This window comes from Vipera berus, assembly GCF_964194415.1.
Source record: "Vipera berus genome assembly, chromosome: 3".
NCBI lineage: Eukaryota > Metazoa > Chordata > Lepidosauria > Squamata > Viperidae > Vipera > Vipera berus.
In genome coordinates this window covers 188232130-188256318 of record NC_138204.1, presented here as the reverse complement: position 1 = coordinate 188256318, position 24189 = coordinate 188232130, and the positions used below count along the sequence as shown (strand labels likewise).

The 24189-nt window shown below is 48.2% G+C and overlaps 1 protein-coding gene across 2 annotated transcripts in view; it reads right to left on the bottom strand.

The window, feature by feature from the left end:
* Positions 1-24182, bottom strand: part of CPNE3 (copine 3) — a 36498-nt gene extending 12316 nt beyond the window's left edge. The window contains exons 1-7 of one of the 2 annotated variants that reach the window (XM_081325295.1): positions 23751-24182; positions 21307-21438; positions 14199-14378; positions 12776-12850; positions 10106-10177; positions 3086-3169; positions 2656-2745 (exon numbers count right to left, since the gene is read on the bottom strand). In XM_081325295.1, coding sequence (XP_081181421.1) covers positions 2656-2745; positions 3086-3169; positions 10106-10177; positions 12776-12850; positions 14199-14378; positions 21307-21438 — 633 coding nt within the window. In that variant the 5' untranslated portion in view covers positions 23751-24182. Of the gene's footprint in view, positions 1-2655; positions 2746-3085; positions 3170-10105; positions 10178-12775; positions 12851-14198; positions 14379-21306; positions 21439-23572; positions 23683-23750 lie in introns of those variants that run through there. The other variant, XM_081325296.1, reaches the window with a different exon arrangement.
* Positions 24183-24189: the final 7 nt, after the last annotated feature.

Here is a 24189-nt window from a genome sequence, read left to right as displayed (position 1 = left end):
GTGCATGGGTGACTGTGTGTAGGGAATCTCGGTCCAGATAGGGTTGCAACTGGCGCACCAGGCGAACCTGGGCAAAAGCCCCTCTGGTCACGGATCCTATGTGATCTTCAAAATTGAGCCGTGAATCCAGGAGGACGCCCAAGTTGCGAGCCCTATCAACAGGGGGTAACACCTCACTCCCCATCGTTAAAGATGGAATAGTCTGGTTAATCCGAGATGCCGGTATGCATAGCCACTCAGTCTTGGCAGGATTGAGACGAAGCTTGTTTCTCCCCATCCAGACCTGGACCGCCTCCAGGCAACAGGACATCACGGCGAGGGCATCACTAGGTTAGTTTGGGGTGGAGAAAAAAAGTTGGGTATCATCAGCATATTGATGATACCCCACCCCGAAACCACGAATGTCCCACCCAGCAGCTTCATATAGATGTTGAACAGGAGGGGAGAGAGAACCGACCCCTGAGGAACTCCATAAACGAGAGGCCTCGGGGCAGATCTTTGCCCTCCTGTCAACACCAACTGCGAGCAGCCCAGGAGATAGGAGGAGAACCACCGTAAAATGGTGCCTCCCATTCCCAAACCCCTGAGACGCCACAGTAGGATACCATGGTTGATGGTATCAAAAGCCGCTGAGAGGTCTAATAGGACTAGGACAGAGAAACAACCCCTGTCCCAAGCCCGCCAGAGATCATTCACCAGCGCGACCAATGCCGTCTCCGTGCTGTGCCTGGGTCTGAAACCCGATTGGTATGGGTCCAGATAATCAGTTTCCTCCAGGAACAGAGGAAGCTGGTGCGCCACCACACTCTCAACAACCTTCGCCAGCCTAGTGTCTCCTCCCGGGCCACATAAACCAGCTAGGAGGGGCACAGGTCCAACAAACAGGTGGTGGAGCTCAGTTTCCCCATAATCCTGTCCACATCATCAGGGGAAACAGGATCAAACTCAGTCCAGATAACATGCTCAAGACCGTCCGATTCCTCCATGTTAGATTCCGCCCAGTCAGAGTCTAAGCCGGCCCGGATCTGAGCGATTTTGTCCGTCAGATGATGACTAAATTCCTCGGCCCGTCCCTGTAAGGGGTCCTCCCTCACCTCCTGGTAAGATGTACTTAATTAAGATTATTAAGATGTACTTAATAAGGAAATTTAGACTGCAAGCCTGATCACACATCAAATCAAACATTCACTATAGTTGATTTTACTCCATCAAAAGACTTGCATTAAATGGCTTATTGAAGAATATTAATTACACAAGAATGAAAATGGAAAGAGTAACTTTCCTAAAAAGTTAAAATACCAGTTGCAGTCATGGCAGATAGGAGAAACGAAACTACAAAAATATGACCTTTACTATTTTTTCATTATTTTTCCTTTCCTATGGAAATCCTTAAGTCAAAATAGGGAGAGATCAGAAAATCAAGATAGGGATAAACAAAAAAAGTATTAAAGCTAACAAGGCAAGATGAAACCAAATTAATAAGCTGAAAAACTCCTCCTTGAATTCAAGGAAACAAAGACGTGAGTGAACAGATGAGATGGTGTTCTTCTGTTGTGGAACTTGCTGCCAGGATTACTGCGTGATTCAGCATTTGCTATTGAATGCTTCACTTCCTTTCTGTTTTCTTTTCTTTTTAAATTGAAAGCACTACAATACTGCTAGTAGTGTAAATAAGGCTGTGGAGGATAGGGAGAAAAACTTCTGGGAAACAAACTATGTGCATGTCGGATTAAACAGCCCTGGAGATACAGTCACATGAAATACATTCTTGCAAACACTTTTAGAGAATGCAAGGTGTCTTTGATTGTGGCTATCAGGGTAGTGTTTAAATTCCAAAACATTATTAAAGGGGGAAAAAGATTTAAATTAATTCTCCCATTAAATAAAGAACTAAGGCCTAAAGATATTAGACAACAGACCTATAAGCATAAAAGCAAGAACAGGTTTGATGTAAGATGTGCAAGACTAGTTTTAAAGACAGTTTGTAAAACCCAGCCAGCTACTACTGGATTATCGCATTTTAGAAAAACAAATGGGTGAGGAACCTGGTCTTACATAAACTCTAATACAGATGTATCACTAAAGAACTATACCAGGCATGTCAAACACACAGCCCACGGGCCAGATGTCGCCTGCACAGGCCACATCTACTCCAGCACAGGCAAAAACATCCCAATACGTCACGATACAGCTCTCAATGCGATCAGGCTTGACACCCCTGAACTAGACTATCTTTCCCCACCTTGTATGTTGCTTTTTCATCAGCTGAAGACTGGCCAATAGGCCTGCTGGTGGATGCTGGTAGGAATTGTAGTCTAATATAGTTTAATACAATAGATGCCACCAGACTAAGGAAATTCTTGAATAGGCAGCTTCTGTGTCAACTAAGGTCTATCTATGATATTTTGGTAATTGATTAGAATGTTTGCTTTTTTTGACATCAAATCATTCACTACTCACCAATGTATTTTGCTACCATACTTATGAATCTCTTTAATTTTCAGAATAGCATTAGCAAATCCTATTTAATGTACAAATTCATTCATACCTCATAAACCTACAGAACAGAAATTTATGTTAAGGTTCTAAATTAAAACATCTTTGTTCAAAATACTTTCAAATTATAATTATATTTCTACTTTCCTTCAATATTACCTTGATTGCTTTGTCCATGTCACCATAACACAAAGAGTTGAGAGATATTTTGAACGGCCTCCAGACAGGATTCAAATTATTTTTAACAACCTATAAAAGTATGTATTTTAGATATATTAGCATGATTTCTGAATAAATCATTTTGGATAATACCTGCTATTCAATTATTCCAACAACTTTCACAAATTTATCCAATAATGTACTAAATGTATTGCTATATAAGAGAGTTGGCCTTTATTCCAATACTGACATTGTTCTATTAAGAAAAAAACATCTAATGAAAAAATAACCTTCTTAAAACTTACAGCTGATTTTTTAAAAAGCACTATCTATTCAGAATTTAGTTGCAAAGTTTCTGAAATCAGAGTTAAAGATGCTGAAATAATCTGTGATATTAAATAACCAAACCAACCCAGAAAAGGACACTTACTTCCGTTCTATGGACCATCACCCATTTTCCTTCAGATATCTGCTTGTGAAATTCCAAATAAGGATCGGATTTTCCAAAAAAATCCTGGAATTAGAAATAAGCTACCTGAATTATATTCCAAATAATACTTTGTATTCTTTTGTGGAAATAGCCATGTTGTCCAAAGCAATTCTGCTTGTTTCCTCTCACTGACAGCTTTGCAAAGGGCTAAGTATAATTGCTTTGATAATAGACTTTCTTCCTTGAAAAAAATCAGGGAACGCATAACAATAGAACATTGTTTTCCAAAAAGGAACAATGGCAACAAACTAGAAAGGCAACAACAAAAAAATCAGGTTAAACAAGAAATGAAAAATCAGTATAAATACCACGATGTTTGTTTAAAGTTCACTGTAAATATAACCATTCCTTTCTGAAACAAGTTATTGCAATTTTTACAATTTCAATGAATTAATCTCCCAGTTCATTCCCCAAAAATGAATATTTAAAAATTAATAACATTCCATCCTTATAATATTGCAAATGCAATGGTCCTGGCCATAATTAGGTATAATTTGGGCTGTAGAGCTTCCTTCTCCAAAATGCCCCCATTTGAATCCCACTTATTGGTAAACTACAATTTAGCAAATTAATTTACATTCATTTATTTGTTTTATTTATTTAAAACATTTATACAGCCATCCATTTTTTTACTCTCAATCAAAAATTAAAACAGCCTATAAAACCATATTAAAATTATAAAACTAAACATGATAAAACATTAAAAATAGCCTGGTGTCAAGTCAGACTTCCAATGTGGAGAATGCAATAATAATATCCCAGTGATGGAGAAAAAACTAGACCTTCAAAGCTTTAGGGAAGGCTTGGAATCATGCCAAATGTTGGGAGGCAGAGGGTTCCATAGGGCAGGGGCTGCCATGGGAAAGGCACACTTCCTAGCTGCCATCAGATGGCAATATTTAGGAGGAATGCCTAGGTGTGTGCCCCTGTTATGACTCAGGGCCAGCCGGTGGGTCCGGCAGCCGGTTCAGATGTATCGGATGACTCAGATGAGGGGGAGGAGGAGGGTGTGGAAGACGAACCGGCTGATGATGGCTTGGAGGCTTCGCAGAGCCCTCAGCCGGGGCCCTCTTCTCAGCTGCGTGAGCCCGATAGTGCGGAGGATGATGACCCACAGCTGGCCCTGTTCAAGGACGCCCGACGCAGGAGGCAGTCGAGCAGGAACAAACAAAGAAAGGCTGTGGGACTCCTCGGGAGGAGGCACAGGGAGACCACGCCCTGAACTCTAAATAAAAGGAGTGTTTGGGGAAGGGCTGGTTGCTGAAAGCAACCCTTCCGCTTGAGGATTCAAGTTCCTGTGTTTCTTGTTCTGTTGTTTTGCTTGTGAATTAAACTTGGCAGACGCTTTGCAACCTCAGACGCTTTCCAGTCTCTACTGCTTGAACAGGGGTTTGCCTTATTACAAGGCCGGTAGTTGGCTGGTTCAGAACAGTTTGCTTTCAGCCACCCACCCCTTACTACTACGATGGAGCAGCTTCTTGCCGAGAATGCTCAGCTCACCCAGCAACTCACTTTGCTGGCAGCTCAGGTGGCTCAACTGCAAGCTCAGGTACATGCTGCACCCCCACCCAGGAGGAAATGTCAGATAGCTATGCCGGATAAATTTGCTGGCAATCCAGAACTGTTTCCTGCCTTCCTGGGACAATGGCAGCTTTTTATCAGCGTGAGAGCAGCTGATTTCCCCACTGACCGAGATAAGGTGGGATTCGTGTTGAGCCTTCTGTCGGGGGATGCAGCTCGTTGGGGCACGCCTCTGCTGGCACAGCCTAGCCCTTTGTTGGATAACTTTGGGGGGTTTTGTGACCATATGCGCCTCATGTACGAGGACCCAATTAAGGCGCAGACCGCCACCCGACGCCTGAAAGCTTTGAGGCAGGGTCAGCGCCCCCTACAGGCCTATATCAGCGATTTCCGGCTGCTTAGCCAGGATTCCGCCTGGAATGAGGCTGCGCTCGTGGATGCCTTCCAGGATGGCTTGTCAGAGGAGATGTTGGATGAGCTGGCCCGTGTGGACATTCCCTCAGACCTGAATGGGCTGATCCATCTTTGTCTGCGGATCGATGCCCGGCTGCAGCAGCGAAAGAGTCGCCGTGCCACCCCACAGACCCCTGCCGCCCCTGTTGAGCGTGAGCCCCCAGTCCAGAGGGAGGAGCCAATGGAGCTGGGTGCCGCCAGGTCCCGTCTATCGGTGACGGAAATGGACAGACGACGATCGGGGGGGGTTGTGTTTTTACTGTGGGGACTCTGGACATTTGGCAGCTTCTTGTCCAAAGAAGCGTCAGCGGGCATCAGTGACCAAGCCTGCCCCGAGAAAGTCTCCTACTTTGCTGTCGGGAAACGGCCCAAGCCCGATCTAGACGGTGTGATAGATCGGGCGACCCACAACGACCACGCCGAGCGACGCCGTTCCGACGGTGCCTGTGAACCTCCACGGCATTTGATTTTGGAGGCACGTCTGATCCTTCCTGGCAAGCCAGAGGGGATTCCGGTCCATGCCTTAATTGACTCTGGGGCTACCACTAACTTTATGGACTCGGCCTTTGTGGCCAAATGGGCTGTTCCCCAGTGTCCGGTGGATCCGCCCATGCTGGTGGAGACTATCGATGGTCGAGTGCTCCTGTCCGGGCCTATTACGGCCGCCACGCAACCAGTGTGTATGGCCATCAGTTCCCATGTGGAGGCCATTCAGTTCTACATCACTTCGGATCTGCACTTCCCCGTGGTCTTGGGACTGGCGTGGCTCCGGGCGCATGATCCACAGATCTATTGGTCTCAGAACTTGGTCACCTTCCCAAGTTTGCAATGCGTGGACCACACCCGCCATATCTGTGCCGGCCAGGTGGAGGGTTCCTCAGGGGTTTCCTTGCCTCCCGAACTGTCCGACTTTGCTGATGTGTTCAGCGAGTCAGAGGCGGACCAATTACCCCCGCACAGGCCCTATGACTGTTCCATTGATCTAGTCCCTGATGCGCCTCTCCCAGTGGGGCGTTTGTACTCCATGTCGGAGCCCGAGTTGGCTGCATTGCGGGACTTCCTGACAAAGAATTTGGCTCGTGGTTTCATCCGGCCCTCGTCCTCGCCAGTGTCTGCGCCCGTGCTCTTCGTCAAAAAGAAGTCGGGCGAGTTACGGCTCTGCTGTGACTACCGGAAACTCAACGCCATCACGGTGCGTAACCGCTACCCGCTGCCCCTCATCCCCGAGCTCTTGGACCGACTCCGGGAGGCTAAGATCTTCACGAAACTGGACCTGCGTGGAGCTTACAACCTCGTCAGGGTTCGGCCGGGTGATGAGTGGAAGACGGCGTTTGGTACTCGCTATGGACATTTCGAGTACACGGTGATGCCGTTTGGCCTGACCAACGCCCCCGCTGTGTTTCAGCATTTTATGAACGACATCTTTCGAGATCTGTTGGACCAGTTTGTCGTGATTTACCTGGACGACATCCTGATTTACTCCCCGTCGCGTGAAGCGCATCATCAGCATCTCCGTCAGGTCCTGCAGCGCCTCCGGAAACATCGGCTGTTTGCCAAGTTGGAGAAGTGCCAGTTCTACCAGGTGACCATCGATTTCCTGGGTCACCGCATTTCTCCTGAGGGCATCGCCATGGAACCGAGTAAAGTTGAGTCGTTGCAGAGTTGGCAACCCCCGCGTCGCGTGAAGGATGTTCAGCGACTTCTTGGATTTGCCAACTACTATCGAACATTCATCCCTGGCTTTGCTGCCTTGACAGCCCCCCTCACCCGGCTCCTGCAGAAGAAGACTCGGTTCCAGTGGAACGCCCCCGAACAACAGGCGTTCCAGGCTTTGAAGGACGCCTTCATGAAGGAGCCCATCTTGAAGCATCCTGACCCGCAACGGCCGTTTGTCGTGGAGGCAGACGCCTCCGACATTGCCATTGGGGCCGTGTTACTCCAGGCAGCGACGCCCAACGGTACCCTTTTCCCTTGCGCGTATCACTCTCGGAAATTGAATCCCTCGGAGCGCAACTATACCATCTGGGAGAAGGAGCTGCTGGCCATCAAGGCGGCGTTCGAGGCTTGGAGGCATCATCTGGAGGGGGCGCGGCATCAAATCGAGGTCCGGACGGACCACAAGAATCTGGAAAGCCTGCAGACCGCTCGGAATTTGAACCAACGCCAGATCCGGTGGTCCCTCTTCTTTGCGAGGTTTGACTTCCGGGTGCGGTACATACCAAGCAGGCACAACCAGAGAGCGGATGCTCTGTCCAGGAAGCCCGAGTACACCCGAGTGGAAGACAAGCTTCCGCCCAGGACAGTGATCCCCGTCGAGTCTTTTGCTGCGGTGCGGGAGCCGGTGGATATACGGGCTCGGATCCGGGAGGCGCAGCAGCAGGAGGCGTGGGTGGCTCAGCGGAAGGAAGAGGTGGGGCCAGATTCGCCTTGGTCGGTCACGGATGGACTTCTGTATTATCGTGACCGGCTCTATGTTCCGGGAGGGCCACTCAGGGGACTCGTCCTCAGCCAGTGTCATGATAACCCGGCTGCGGGGCATTTTGGCCTGTTCAAGACTCTGAACCTGGTCTCCGGTACCTTCTGGTGGCCCCGAGTCCGACACGACGTCCAGTCTTATGTCACCTCTTGCATCCCATGCAGGCAGGCCAAGTCAGCGACAGGGGCCCCGCCTGGTTTACTGCAGCCTTTGCCAACACCCAAGAGACCCTGGGGGGCTGTGTCCATGGACTTTTTGACGGATCTACCCCCATCCTCCGGCTTCACGACAGTGTTTGTGGTGGTGGACATGTTGACCAAGATGGCGCACTTCATCCCCTGTCGCGGCTTACCGTCAGCTCGCGCCACTAGTCGCATGTTCATCCAACAGGTGTTCCGGCTGCACGGCCTTCCTGATAGAGTCGTCTCCGATAGGGGGGCCCAGTTTACAGCCCGCTTCTGGCAGGAGTTGATGCGGGCGTTGGACATTAAGGTTTGCCTCTCGTCCGCGCATCATCCTCAGACCGACGGGGGTACCGAGAAGGTCATCGGTATCTTAGAGCAGTATCTGCGCTGCTACGTTAACCTGCAGCAGGACAATTGGGTGGACTATTTGGCCATAGCCGAGTTTGCCTTTAACAACTCGCAGCACACCTCCACGCAGATGACACCGTTCTTGGCCAACGTGGGTTATCACCCCCGGTTTTTCCCCCTTTCTCCCGTGGACTCACCGGAGCCGGCAGCGAACGAATTCATGGCGGAGTTACAGGCGATCCATCGGTTGGTGCGACGGCAGCTGGAGAAGGCCAAGGCCGACTACAAGAGGTTCGCCGATCGGTCGAGAAGGGATACGCCTCCACTATCGGTGGGGGATCGGGTCTGGCTGTCCACCAGGAACCTACCATCCACTCGGCCGGCGAGGAAGCTGGACCACCGTTACCTTGGACCGTTCCCAGTCGAGGCCGTCATCAACCCGGTCGCCTATCGTTTAACTCTGCCACGTTCCCTGCGCGTGCATCCCGTCTTCCATCGGTCTTTGTTGGTCCCCGAACAACCGGCTTGTCCACTTCGCCAAGCGGAACCTCCCCCATCAGGACCTCGTGATGGAGGCAGCACCCCCGAGTACGAGGTCGCCAGCATCCGGGATTCCCGCTGGCTGAAAGGTCGCTTCCAGTACCTGATCGAGTGGAAAGGGTACGGGCCGGAGGACTTCACATGGGAAGACGCGACCGCCGTTCATGCCCCTGCGTTGGTGACAGCGTTTCACGAACAATTCCCATCCCGACCGCATCCGGATCGGCAGCCCCGGGGGAAGGGCCCTGCGGTGCGGGATAGTGTTATGACTCAGGGCCAGCCGGTGGGTCCGGCAGCCGGTTCAGATGTATCGGATGACTCAGATGAGGGGGAGGAGGAGGGTGTGGAAGACGAACCGGCTGATGATGGCTTGGAGGCTTCGCAGAGCCCTCAGCCGGGGCCCTCTTCTCAGCTGCGTGAGCCCGATAGTGCGGAGGATGATGACCCACAGCTGGCCCTGTTCAAGGACGCCCGACGCAGGAGGCAGTCGAGCAGGAACAAACAAAGAAAGGCTGTGGGACTCCTCGGGAGGAGGCACAGGGAGACCACGCCCTGAACTCTAAATAAAAGGAGTGTTTGGGGAGGGGCTGGTTGCTGAAAGCAACCCTTCCGCTTGAGGATTCAAGTTCCTGTGTTTCTTGTTCTGTTGTTTTGCTTGTGAATTAAACTTGGCAGACGCTTTGCAACCTCAGACGCTTTCCAGTCTCTACTGCTTGAACAGGGGTTTGCCTTATTACAAGGCCGGTAGTTGGCTGGTTCAGAACAGCCCCCCCCCCTCCATCTGACTTGGTAGAATGGGAAAATGTAATTCTAAACCAGACATGTCAAACACAAGGCCCGGGGGCCAGATCCGGCCCGTGAAGTGGTTTCATGCGGCCCACGAAGCCATCCTGGAAACAGTGAGGGAACGGCCCCCACTGCCTTGGCCCTGGCCCAGAGACCCTCCTTCTGCCAGACCCTCAGATCTATCCCACTCCTGCCCAGGCCCTCATAGGCACCCTTGATGCGAACGATGTAGAGCTGGCCGTGCCCACCCAGTAGGCCATAAGCACTTTAGCCACACCCACACAGGCCACACCCACCCAGCCCCCTGAGGGCAACTGCAATGCTGATGCGGACCTCAATGAAATTGAGTTTGACACCCCTGTTCTAAACTAAGAAATTATGGCAATCCAAAACCAGGATCTTATGCCAACAGTTTGAACCAGGTTTACAATTTTGAGTAAAACTTGCCATAATCTGAATACAGTGATTTCTAAAGCAGCCACTTATACAGGATACATGTCAAGAGAAATATTGCTCTGGAGGACCTACATCTAGAAAATGGAGTGCAACGTATTTAGCGAACAATCACCTTTCTGATGGCAGCTATCTAACCCTGGAAACAAATTTTAGGAATTAAGGCGGGCAAGTGTCTCAGTTTTCCAGTTATCTCACCTTATTGTCCAGTTTCCTTGCTTCAACTTCAAGTAGGACTACACGGTTGTCTTTTATTTCTTCTGCACTAATCTGAGTAAATACAGACCAATATTACCGTTAAGACACTCCATTCTAATAAATTATGGCTGTCTTATTTTATAAATCAAACAACAGAAAACAAATGGAGGATTCTATGAGATGAACATGTGACATTTCTATCAGTTTCAGAAGCAATAATAATATATCATGCAGTTGCAAGTAGCTTTTTAAATTTTTGCCCTGGCTTTACTCAATGAGATTCTGCCTTTTTTTCATCGGAATAAAAGACATATATGCCATCCGATTTGGAACTATTTTAAAAATGTTTTTAATTTTCAAAAGAATTTAGAAAACAAGATTATTTAAAAATATAGACCTAAATCTTGTACGCAGTGTCAGGCAAAATTTGGATTAAAAATATAGCTATCTATTTTTCAGACCACAAAAATGAAGAAGAAAAAGTTGAACAAATCAGGAAAACATAAATAATAGTTTTTAAGTTCATGGAAAAACACTTTACAAATCTTCAAATGCTTGTTTGCAGAAAAGTAAATCACACTATACTGAATGACAGATCATTCATTTGTCTTGCTTATTTATTTATTTATTTATTGATGGGATTTATATCCCGCCCTATCTCCCAAAGGACTCAGGGCGGCTAACAACAAAACATATAATAAGTACAGAAATCAAGATAAAAATAAAATTGAAATCATCTGAGCAATAAATTAAAATTAAAGAATTAAAAATAAATTAAAAATTCTAAATATAAATTAATTAAAATGCCTGTCAGTCCAGGTCAGCCTGGTGGAACAGGAGTGTTTTGAGGCCGCGGCGAAAGGATTGGAGGTTTTGGGCCATCTGAAGCTCAGGGGGGAGCTGATTCCATAGGGCTGGCGCTCCCACAGAGAAGGCCCTCCCCCTGGGGGTCGCCAGCCGACATTGCCTAGCTGACGGTACCCTGAGGAGGCCTTCTCTGTGTGAGCGTACTGGACGATGGGAATTCGTTCCCGGCGGCAGATGGTCCTGCAAGTATCCCGGACCTAAGCCATGTAGGGCTTTAAAGGTAAGTACCAGCACCTTAAATCTCACCCGGAGGGCAACTGGTAGCCAATGCAGCTCACGCAGGAGGGGTGTAATATGGGAGTATCGGGGTGCTCCCATCACAACCCGTGCAGCTGCATTCTGCACCAGCTGAAGCCTCCGGGTGGTCTTCAAGGGCAGCCCCATGTAGAGAGCATTACAGTAATCAATACGGGAGGTGACGAGTGCGTGGGTGACTGTACGTAGGGCATCTCGGTCCAAAAAGGGGCGCAATTGGTATATAAGACGAATCTGTGCAAATGCCCCCCTAGCCACGACTCCAATATGATCTTCAAAACTGAGTCGTGAGTCTAGGAGGACGCCCAGATTGCGTGCTCTATCAATGGGAGGTAACATCTCTCCTCCTATAGTCAGAGATGGAATCTCTTGGACTAAACGAGATGACGGTATGTACAGCCACTCAGTCTTGGCCGGGTTGAGTCGAAGCCTGTTTTCTCCCATCCAAATCTGTACCGCTTCCAGGCAACGGGACATCACATCGAGTGCATCACTGGGTTGGTTCGGGGTGGAGATGAATAGCTGGGTATCATCAGCATATTGATGATATTTCACCCCGAAGCTACGGATGATCTCTCCCAGCGGCTTCATATAGATGTTGAACAGGAGGGGCGAGAGCACCGAACCCTGAGGCACTCCACAATTAAGAGGCCTAGGGCTTGACCTCTGCCCTCCTGCCAACACCGTCTGCGAACGGTCCGAGAGGTAGGAGGAGAACCACCGCAGAACGGTGCCTCCCACTCCCAGCCCCTCAAGACAACGCAGTAAGATACCATGGTCGATGGTATCAAAAGCCGCTGATAGATCTAATAGGACCAGTACAGAGGAATAACCTCTATCTCAGGCCCGCCAGAGATCATTCACCAGTGCGACCAATGCCGTCTCCGTGCTGTGCCCGGGTCTGAAACCCGATTGGTACGGATCTAGATATTCGGCTTCCTCCAGGTTCAAAGGGAGCTGTCGTGCCACCACGCTCTCAACGACCTTCGCAAGGAAGCGAAGGTTGGAGACAGGACAGAAGTTGTTTAAAACAGCTGGGTCCAGTGCCGGTTTCTTGAGGAGGGGCCTTACCACTGCCTCTTTCAAGGCGGCAGGGAAGTACCCCTCACTCAGTGAGGCATTGATAACTGCTAGGAGCCAGCCTCGTGTAACCTCCCGGGATGCATAGACTAGCCAGGAGGGACACGGGTCCAACAAACATGTGGCGGCACTTAGTTTCCCCATGATCTTGTCCACTTCATCCGGAGTCACAGGATCGAACTCTTCCCAAATGTACTCGGCCAACTTCATCGTTTTCCTCTCGTTAGATACTGCCCAGTCAGAGTCCAGACCAGCCCGAATCTGAGCAATTTTGTCCACTAGATATTTACTAAATTCCTCAGCCCGTCCATGTAGGGGGTCCTCTCCCGTCTCTTGACTTAAAAGGGAGCGGACCACTCTAAATAGAGCGGCCAGGCGGTTATCTTCCAGTATTGATATACTGGAAGCAAGTGGAAAACAGAAAAGTAAAAAATAATCAATCAGAAAACTTCTGCTTTGTTTTCATACCGTAATTACACCTTTTCCTGCAGGTTTGCCATTTCTTAACAATAAAGGTCTGGTAAGCATCTTGCTAGAAACAATCTGTAAAATACAGAAATATTCAGGAAAAGAAAGCAATTTATTACAATTACCACTTCTAGTAACTGAAGGTTGTTCCACATTCAATAAATGTTTTATAAGTCAAAAACTACAATCAAATCCATAATATCCGGCACTGCCCCCTTTGCTCACTGCTCCTTTTTATACTTCAGTTCTTCCATTTAATTTAAATTAAAACTTAATTAGTTTCCTAGTTAAGATGGAATAGAAAATACTGCAGTAAGGAAGATATGAGAGAAGCTACAATATATTTGGGGATAAAAAAAAAGAAAATTATATCTGCCTTACAGATCTTCTTGTTTTAATAAATGTTAGTATAAAAAGCCATGATTATTATGGCTCAGCTACCAAAGTAGTCAGATGGCTCAATGACGTCTTCACCCATACTTATTTTTTTAACTGCGGTCACAGAATATAACAGCAGGAAGGATCCTTGACGATCATGTAGTCCAGGCATGTCAAACACGGGGCCATGGGCCAGATGCAGCCCCTGCAGGCCACACCCACGCCAGCCCCGCAAGGACAAAACAAGTCCCGATATGTCATGATATGGCCCACAATGCTATCGGGTTTGACACCCCCGATCTAGTCCAAATCTCACCCAGTGCAAAATCCACTATTTTATCAACTGAGTATGTTATACTGAGAGAACGAGTTCGGTTTAAGTGCTTAAGACACCAAGCTAGAAACCTGGAGACTATGAGTACTACTGGTAGTCTTGACTGAGGCATGAAGCCAGTTCAGTAACTTTGGGCTTGTCACTCTTTCTCAGCCCTAGGAAGGAGGCATGTCAAGCCATTTCGGAAATCTTGTCAAGAAAAGTGCAGGGACATCTTCAGGCAGTTGTCAGGAGTCAAGACTGACTTGAAGGCCTGAACATATGCACACACACACATTAAATTAGAGACTTTTAAGTAGCCTACTAGTTTCATGTTTTTAATTTCTGTTTTGATTTTAAAAATGGTTTAAAATCTTCAAATTGCTTTTAAAGAATAGTTTTTTTTAACTGAAAAGGAGGTGGACAATAAGTAGCAATTTCCTCCATTTTCACTGTGTATGTGCAAGGAATAACACATTAATTAATGTTAGCATAAATGCCATTTGCTTGATCAAATTCAATGGTAAATGAACAAATTACTATTTCTAGAATGAAACCAACAGAAAGCACAAATTAAGTGAAATTATACAAAAATCTGTTAATCAGGCAAACTGGTTAAAACAGAATGTCCCTTCTCAAAATAAAGGTATTTTGTCAATGGGTTTTGGTCTTTTCCCACCCTGGCCAATGTTATTATATTTTAAGTAATGTCCAGAACCTGTTTGTACATACCTGTCCCAGTGTGCATTCAAATTCGCCTAAGAAGTCATCATCATTCAGCTGAACAGTTGTATTGTCAATGTCAAAAATCCCAAATTTGAGTTTCTGAACTAGTTCAAAATAGTAATCAATCTGGAATTTCCTGGAAAATTTAGGGTTCAAGCTGTTTTTGATCCTTTCTGTGCGATCAACCTGCAATACAGTACAGTAGTTCATCACATTTTTTCCCTTCAAATTTCTGTTTGAGCATTCTGGAAAATGCACTCTCCCCAAGAAAATGAAAGAAAACAGGGGTAAATATACAATCCCATGCCCATTTATATTAGTATGGAGGAAGAATAATAAATATGTTTGCCTCCTTGAATTATTCATAAAGCAATAAAGCATGCACAAAATAATAAAATGATATGCATAAATCTCAGTAAGTATAAATAGATTTACACAGGATTATGCTGAAAATTTTGTAAAGTATAAACAGTACAGAGTTTATCAAAAAAACCTTATTAATCGAATAAATGAAAGTAAATATAATAACAGTAATATATAATACAAATATAATTTTAGGTTGCATCAATAATTAAATTCCAGTTGTTTATTTTGACTCTTAGTTTTAAATAAATATGAAAAATGTTATTATGATACCACTGGTTTTTTCGTATTTTTCAGAAGCATTTGAAATATTATGCAAAGTCTTTTAATATAAAATGCAATTTTAGCAAAACCAGAAAATATTGTTGTGACTCAGGGCCAGCCTGTGGGTCCGGCAGCCGGCTCAGATGTCTCGGATGACTCAGATGAGGGGGAGGAGGAGGGTGTGGAAGACGAACTGGCTGATGATGGCTTGGAGGCTTCGCAGAGCCCCCAGACGGGGCCCTCTTCTCAGCTGCGTGAGCCCGATAGTGCGGAGGATGATGACCCACAGCTGGCCCTGTTCAAGGACGCCCGACGCAGGAGGCAGTCGAGCAGGAACAAACAGAGAAAGGCTGTGGGACTCCTCGGGAGGAGGCACAGGGAGGCCACGCCCTGAACTCTAAATAAAAGGAGTGTTTGGGGAAGGGCTGGTTGCTGAAAGCAACCCTTCCGTTTGAGGATTCAAGTTCCAGTGTTTTTGTTTCTTGTTCTGTTATTTGAGTAATAAATCTTGGCAGACGCTTTCCAGCCTTAGACGCTCTCCAGTCTCTACTGTTTGAACAGGGGTTTGCCTTATTGCAAGGCCGGTAGCAGGCTGGTTCAGAACAAATATGTACTTTTAAACTGACATTATTTTATTCTTTGCACAAGACACAGCAAAGCTATCAAGGAATACCTATTCAATTACAAGTAGTCCTCGATTTATAACCATTCATTCAGCAGCAGTTTCAAGGTATGGCAGTCATTTTGGCCCATTGCCAAAATGTTGTGCTTTATGATCACATAGCATCCCAATTGTAGTCATAAGTCAAAGACTTTTTGTAATAGGAGTTCCTTCACACTTCTCCTTTAACTTTGTGTCATGCACATTCCTGTTCTGAACCAGCCCTCTTCTCGCAAACCCCTAATTAAGAGAAGAGTCTGGAAAGCGTCCAAGGCTAAAAGGCTTCTGCCAAGATTTAATTACGCAGTTAACAAAAACACAAGAGCTTGTCTTCTCAAGCGGAAAAGTTGCTTTCAGCAACCAGCCCCTCCCCAAACACTTCTTTTATAGAGAGCTCAGGGCGTGGTCTCCCTGTGCCTCCTCCCGAGGAGTCCCATAGTCTTTCTTTGTTTGTCCCTGCTCGTCTGCCTCCTGCGTCGGGCGTCCTTGAACAGGGCCAGCTGTGGGTCATCATCCTCCGCACTCTCGGGCTCACACAGCTGAGAAGAGATCCCCGGCTGAGGACTCTGCAAAGCCTCCAAATCATCATCAGCCGGTTCGTTTCCCTCCTCCCCCACATCTGAGTCCTCCGATACATCGGACCCGGCTGTCGGACCCACAGGCTGGCCCTGAGTCACAACACTATCCCGCACCGCAGGGCCCTTCCCTCGGGTCTGCCGATCCGGATGCGGTCGGGATGGGAACTGTTCGTGAAAAGCAGTCACCAACGCAGGGGCATGAACGGCGGTCGCGTCTTCCCATGTGAAGTCCTCCGGCCCGTACCCTTTCCACTCGATCAGGTACTGGAAGCGACCTTTCAGCCAGCGGGAATCCCTGATGCTGGCGACCTCGTACTTGGGGGTGCTGCCTCCATCACGAGTTCCTGATGGGGGAGGTTCCGCTTGGCGAAGTGGACAGGCCGGTTGTTCGGGGACCAACAAGGACCGATGGAAGACGGGGTGCACGCGCAGGGAACGTGGCAGAGTTAAACGATAGGCGACCGGGTTGATGACGGCCTCGACTGGGAACGGTCCAAGGTAACGGTGGTCCAGCTTCCTCGCCGGCCGAGTGGATGGTAGGTTCCTGGTGGACAGCCAGACCCGATCCCCCACCGATAGTGGAGGCGTATCCCTTCTCGACCGATCGGCGAACCTCTTGTAGTCGGCCTTGGCCTTCTCCAGCTGCCGTCGCACCAACCGATGGATCGCCTGTAACTCTGCCATGAATTCGTTCGCTGCCGGCTCCGGTGAGTCCACGGGAGAAAGAGGGAAGAACCTGGGGTGATAACCCACGTTGGCCAAGAACGGTGTCATCTGCGTGGAGGTGTGTTGCGAGTTATTAAAGGCAAACTCGGCTATGGCCAAATAGTCCACCCAGTTGTCCTGCTGCAGGTTAACATAGCAGCGCAGATACTGCTCTAAGATGCCGATGACCTTCTCGGTACCCCCGTCGGTCTGAGGATGATGCGCGGACGAGAGGCAAACCTTAATGTCCAACGCCCGCATCAACTCCTGCCAGAAGCGGGCTGTAAACTGGGCCCCCCTATCGGAGACGACCCTGTCGGGAAGGCCGTGCAGCCGGAACACCTGTTGGATGAACATGCGACTAGTGGCGCGAGCTGACGGTAAGCCGCGACAGGGGATGAAGTGCGCCATCTTGGTCAACATGTCCACCACCACAAACACTGTCGTGAAGCCGGAGGATGGGGGTAGATCCGTCAGAAAGTCCATGGACACAGCCCCCCAGGGTCTCTTGGGCGTTGGCAAAGGCTGCAGTAAACCAGGCGGGGCCCCTGTCGCTGACTTGGCCTGCCTGCATGGGACGCAGGAGGTGACATAAGACTGGACATCGTGTCGGACTCGGGGCCACCAGAAAGTACGGGAGACCAGGTTCAGAGTCTTGAACAGGCCAAAATGCCCCGCAGCCGGGTTATCATGACATTGGCTGAGGACGAGTCCCCTGAGTGGCCCTCCTGGAACATAGAGCCGGTCACGATAATACAGGAGTCCATCCGTGACCGACCAAGGCGAATCTGGCCCCACCTCTTCCTTCCGCTGAGCCACCCACGCCTCCTGCTGCTGCGCCTCCCGGATCCGAGCCCGTATATCCACCGGCTCCCGTACCGCAGCAAAAGACTCGACGGGGATCACTGTCCTGGGCGGAAGCTTGTCTTCCACTCGGGTGTACTCGGGCTTCCTGGACAGAGCATCCGCTCTCTGGTTGTGCCCGCTTGGTATGTACCGCACCCGAAAGTCAAACCTCGCAAAGAAGAGGGACCACCGGATCTGGCGTTGGTTCAAATTCCGAGCGGTCTGCAGGCTTTCCAGATTCTTGTGGTCCGTCCGGACCTCGATTTGATGCCGCGCCCCCTCCAGATGATGCCTCCAAGCCTCGAACGCCGCCTTGATGGCCAGCAGCTCCTTCTCCCAGATGGTATAGTTGCGCTCCGAGGGATTCAATTTCCGAGAGTGATACGCGCAAGGGAAAAGGGTACCGTTGGGCGTCGCTGCCTGGAGTAACACGGCCCCAAAGGCAATGTCGGAGGCGTCCGCCTCCACGACAAACGGCCGTTGCGGGTCAGGATGCTTCAAGATGGGCTCCTTCATGAAGGCGTCCTTCAAAGCTTGGAACGCCTGTTGTTCGGGGGCGTTCCACTGGAACCGAGTCTTCTTCTGCAGGAGCCGGGTGAGGGGGGCTGTCAAGGCAGCAAAGCCAGGGATGAATGTCCGATAGTAGTTGGCAAATCCAAGAAGTCGCTGAACATCCTTCACGCGACGCGGGGGTTGCCAACTCTGCAACGACTCAACTTTACTTGGATCCATGGCGATGCCCTCGGGAGAAATGCGGTGGCCCAAGAAATCAATGGTCACCTGGTAGAACTGGCACTTCTCCAACTTGGCAAACAGCCGATGTTTCCGGAGGCGCTGCAGGACCTGACGGAGATGCTGATGATGCGCTTCACGCGACGGGGAGTAAATCAGGATGTCGTCCAGGTAAATCACAACAAACTGGTCCAACAGATCCCGAAAGATGTCATTCATAAAATGCTGAAACACAGCGGGGGCGTTGGTCAGGCCAAACGGCATCACCGTGTACTCGAAATGTCCATAGCGAGTACCAAACGCTGTCTTCCACTCATCACCCGGCCGAACCCTGACGAGGTTGTAAGCTCCACGCAGGTCCAGTTTCGTGAAGATCTTAGCCTCCCGGAGTCGGTCCAAGAGCTCGGGGATGAGGGGCAGCGGGTAGCGGTTACGCACCGTGATAGCGTTGAGTTTCCGGTAGTCACAGCAAAGCCGTAACTCGCCCGACTTCTTTTTGACGAAGAGCACGGGCGCAGACACTGGCGAGGACGAGGGCCGGATGAATCCACGAGCCAAGTTCTTTGTCAGGAAGTCCCGCAATGCGGCCAACTCGGGCTCCGACATGGAGTACAAACGCCCCACTGGGAGAGGCGCATCAGGGACTAGGTCAATGGGGCAGTCGTAGGGCCTGTGCGGGGGTAATTGGTCCGCCTCTGACTCGCTGAACACGTCAGCAAAGTCGGACAGTACGGGAGGCAAGGAAACCCCTGAGGAACCCTCCACCTGGCCGGCACAGATATGGCGGGTGTGGTCCACGCACTGCAAACTTGGGAAGGTGACCAAGTTCTGAGACCAATAGATCTGTGGATCATGCGCCCGGAGCCACGCCAGTCCCAAGACCACGGGGAAGTGCAGATCCGAAGTGACGTAAAACTGAATGGCCTCCACATGGGTACTGATGGCCATACACACGGGTTGCGTGGCAGCCGTGATAGGCCCGGACAGGAGCACTCGACCATCGATGGTCTCCACAAGCATGGGCGGATCCACCGGACACTGGGGAACAGCCCATTTGGCCGAATCCATAAAGTTAGTGGTAGCCCCAGAGTCAATTAAGGCATGGACCGGAATCCCCTCTGGCTTGCCAGGAAGGATCAGTCGTGCCTCCAAAATCAAATGCCGTGGAGGTTCACAGGCACCGTCGGAACGGCGTCGCTCGGCGTGATCGTTGTGGGTCGCCCGATCTTTCACACCGTCTAGATCGGGCTCGGGCCGTTTCCCGATAGCAAAGCAGGGGACTTTCTCGGAGCAGGCTTGGTCACTGACGCCCGCTGACGCTTCTTTGGGCAAGAAGCAGCCAAATGTCCAGGGTCCCCACAGTAAAAACACAACCCCTCCGATCGTCGTCTGTCCATTTCCGTCACCGATAGACGGGACCTGGCGGCACCCAGCTCCATTGGCTCCTCCCTCTGGACTGGGGGCTCACGCACAACAGGGGCGGCAGGGGTCTGTGGGGTGGCACGGCGACTCTTACGCTGCTGCAGCCGGGCATCGATCCGCAGACAAAGATGGATCAGCCCATTCAGATCTGAGGGAATGTCCACGCGGGCCAGCTCATCCAACATCTCCTCTGACAAGCCATCCTGAAAGGCATCCACGAGCGCAGCCTCATTCCAGGCGGAATCCTGGCTAAGCAGCCGGAAATCGCTGATATAGGCCTGTAGGGGGCGCTGACCCTGCCTCAAAGCTTTCAGACGTCGGGTGGCGGTCTGCGCCTTAATCGGGTCCTCGTACATGAGGCGCATATGGTCACAAAACCCCCCAAAGTTATCCAACAAAGGGCTAGGCTGTGCCAACAGAGGCGTGCCCCAACGAGCTGCATCTCCCGACAGAAGGCTCAACACGAATCCCACCTTATCTCGGTCAGTGGGGAAATCAGCTGCTCTCACGCTGATATAAAGCTGGCATTGTCCCAGGAAGGCAGGAAACAGTTCTGGTTTACCAGCAAATTTATCCGGCATAGCTAACTGACATTTCCTCCTGGGTGGGGGGGCAGCATGTACCTGAGCCTGCAGTTGTGCCACCTGAGTGGCCAGCAAGGTGAGTTGCTGGTTGAGCTGGGCATTCTCGGCAAGAAGCTGCTCCATCGTAGTATTAAGGGGTGGGTGGCTGAAAGCAAACTGTTCTGAACCAGCCCTCTTCTCGCAAACCCCTAATTAAGAGAAGAGTCTGGAAAGCGTCCAAGGCTAAAAGGCTTCTGCCAAGATTTAATTACGCAGTTAACAAAAACACAAGAGCTTGTCTTCTCAAGCGGAAAAGTTGCTTTCAGCAACCAGCCCCTCCCCAAACACTTCTTTTATAGAGAGCTCAGGGCGTGGTCTCCCTGTGCCTCCTCCCGAGGAGTCCCATAGTCTTTCTTTGTTTGTCCCTGCTCGTCTGCCTCCTGCGTCGGGCGTCCTTGAACAGGGCCAGCTGTGGGTCATCATCCTCCGCACTCTCGGGCTCACACAGCTGAGAAGAGATCCCCGGCTGAGGACTCTGCAAAGCCTCCAAATCATCATCAGCCGGTTCGTTTCCCTCCTCCCCCACATCTGAGTCCTCCGATACATCGGACCCGGCTGTCGGACCCACAGGCTGGCCCTGAGTCACAACAATTCCATCTCCTGAAAAGTCACTCAATTTTCAGATAAAAAGATTTACAAGATTTACAAACTACTATTCTCTTTTTGTGTCAAGAATGGCAAAGTGGGATGCAATCCTGTATGTGCAAAATGATTTTTCTAATAAAAGGAAAAAAGAAACAAAGCTCTTCTTAGACTGCTTGAATGTGTAGAAACTGCCATTTGAAATGGTTCATGGTGCATTTTTGTTTAAAAACAAAGTAGTCCTAATACTTTAATAAAGAGGACTTCCTGAACTTGCTCTTTCCCAATAGTAAAGCAAACAGACTGTATTAAATATCCCAATGGCCATTATAACATACCTCATACCACTGCTGTCCACTTGTGTATTGAAGTAGCACACAAAGAGGGTCTGACTTTGAGCTAATATCTTTATCCAAGAGATTGTTACAAGAAACAGTCAGCTCCACCTTTGTTACACACTGCGCTGCCATCTGCAACATGGAATGAGAGAAAAAATTATCATATGTACCCAGCACATATCTATTAGCTTAATTAGCAAGTTGTACCCACATTTAATTTTTGAAGCTATATCACTCCAGCTGTTACTGTACTTAATGTAACTTAATTTACCATTTAGACTTAATATATCATGCCATGTTATCTACTGCTTCCTTATAATATCTAAATATTTACTCTTTCTTTCGAACAAGCATATTAAGACAGATGTGGATAATATATGAATTTTATATGTTCAGAAATGAGGGATCAACTGATATACACAGCTTTACTTGAAAATCACACACCTCATGCAATCTAATCTATATAAAGTTTGCTATCTAGTCTCACTATCCTTAAGGATGTGATCAAACTCCATACATTCCCTAGTTCTAATGTTTAGTCAATTGTTTATCCTGCTCTGAACTGTTTCCAATTATTTATCAAATCTACATCCTATCAAATTTTAAGTATCTCATAAATCCTCCTTAACAATGTGCTAAACAAAATAAACACATCATGAATACAACCAGTAAACTTGACTGGAAACCTATAGAATTTTTTGCATGTAACTAAAAAAATAACAACATATGGTTTTGATGATTTAAAAAAAATGGTTTATAGAAAAAAATGTAAACTTTGTAATCAAGAGCCAGTTTCATGTAGTGGTTATCGTGCTGGCCTAAAAACCAGGAGACAGTGAGTTTTAATCCAGCCATATAGCCATGAAAGCCATCTGGGCGAGTTTGGGCCAGTCCCAGCACAATTCACCTCAGATGGTTGTTGTTGTAAAATAGGAGAAAGGACTATTATGTATGTTTGTTACTTTGAGTTATTTATAGAGCAATAAAGGCAGGGTGAACATCTATATAAAGTGGTTAATTTACATTTTTCACTTATAACTTCTATAAAGAAAATTGGAACCTGCTTCTATATTTTTCTTTCCTTCTTGCACTTTTGTCTTTTTCTATTACTTCTTGCTAGTTTTTATTTTTAAAAACTTTAATACAATTATGCATACCCACACACATAATACAACCAGTTAACTAGCTAAAGAAATTCAGTTTTAGATGCTGCAGTGTCATTTTTAAGGGCCTTCCATAACAGGTCAGTCTTCAAAATTTCCCAGAACGCAATCATGGAGGGGAACAACCTAGCTTCCACAAGTCTATTGCAAATTACAGGGAGCATGATGGAAAAACAACACCTTTCTTTATATACCCCTCCTCTTATAAACCTGGGATACCATAAGCACTCTTTCACAAGAAAGAAAATGTAGAAAATCTGTGGGCTGTTTTGTGATAATATTTAGTCCAACTAAAGGTAAAGACTAAGGAAAAAATACAGCACTGTGCCAGCACTTTAGTGCAAGGATAACACTGGGTCCCATAATGTCATGTGACGGTCTAAACCAGAGATTCTCAATCGTTGGTAAAGAGAGGACTCAGCAGCAGCGTAGACGGGATCCATGAAACACTTTTTAAAACAGTAAATTACAAATATCTGTAAGCATAATATCCTTTTCAGAAAAAACGCAACCTTGTACTTCTGAAGGAGCCAGTTTGGTGTAGTGGTTAAGGCCTCAGGCTAGGAACCCAGAGCTTTAGTTCTGCCCTAGACAGCAAGCCAGCGGGGTGACTTCTGACCAGCCACTCCCTGTCAGCCCTAGAAAGCAGGTAATGGCAAAGCACTTCCAAAATCTTGCTAAGAAAATTGAGAGTCTTGTCCAGGCAGTCACCAGGACCTGAAGGCATGCAAGCATCCACAAATTTCTAAACGAAAGAAAAGAGCAAATAGCTAAATAGGTTTTTCTTCCTAAAAGAAATCAGCAGTATCTGAACAGTACTAAATCTTCTCATCCTTTCTCTTGTCACAATCCTGAACAGGTAAGGCATTAAGTGGACCTAGCATATCATTGCCTTTGATTCCTCACACTCCCAATATGTCCCAGGAGCCACACCTATTGGCAGCTTCTTCTTTTTCCAAAATTATCTACTAATTCGGCAGAAAGTTATCTCCCGGCCTGTAATCTACCACCAATGTATTACTGATATTAAGAATCAATAACAATCAACCTATTTACATAAGCTTTCTTTCTCTGCAGTTATTCTCCCATTCTCCCAAACAAACCTTTTCCGTCTTTTATCCCTCGGCCCTCCGAGCTCCACTTTCTTCTACGTCGACTAGTGTTGCCCAAATTGATGCCCTCAAGATCCATCATCCCCCGGCCACCCCGACCAAAACAAGGATGCAATTCCACCCATCTGGAAGGTAAGACTGTGGAAGGCATACTCGCCAATGTACCGACCTCGAGAGATCACACCAGCCTCCGTGAGCAGAGATCCTTCTTCTCCGGCCTCGCCCAGTTCTGTTCCACGAAGCAATGCGATATAATGCAATGCAATGCAAGCTGCAGCGGTAAGGCCGCTCAGGTATTTTAGGGGAGGCGCTTCTGCTATTCCCCCTTCCTCGCTCCCAGTTGTGTAATCCAAGCAATTTTCCCAGCGTGAAAAGCCAGCCAGTTGTTGGCACCAAAAAGGCGCATGCGCTCTGCTTTGCGTCTGTAAACCACTGTAAAGGTGGTTGGTTTTTTTTTTTTAAAAAAAAGGTTCCTAGACCAACCAAAATTTTGTGGGATGCTCCTCTTCTCCTGAAAAATGATCGGGGGTCACGTGATAGAACTTTGGCAACTCAGCTTCTCCGCGCGTGGAAAGCCAATGTAGTGAAGTCTTTTTCAAACTGGGTAA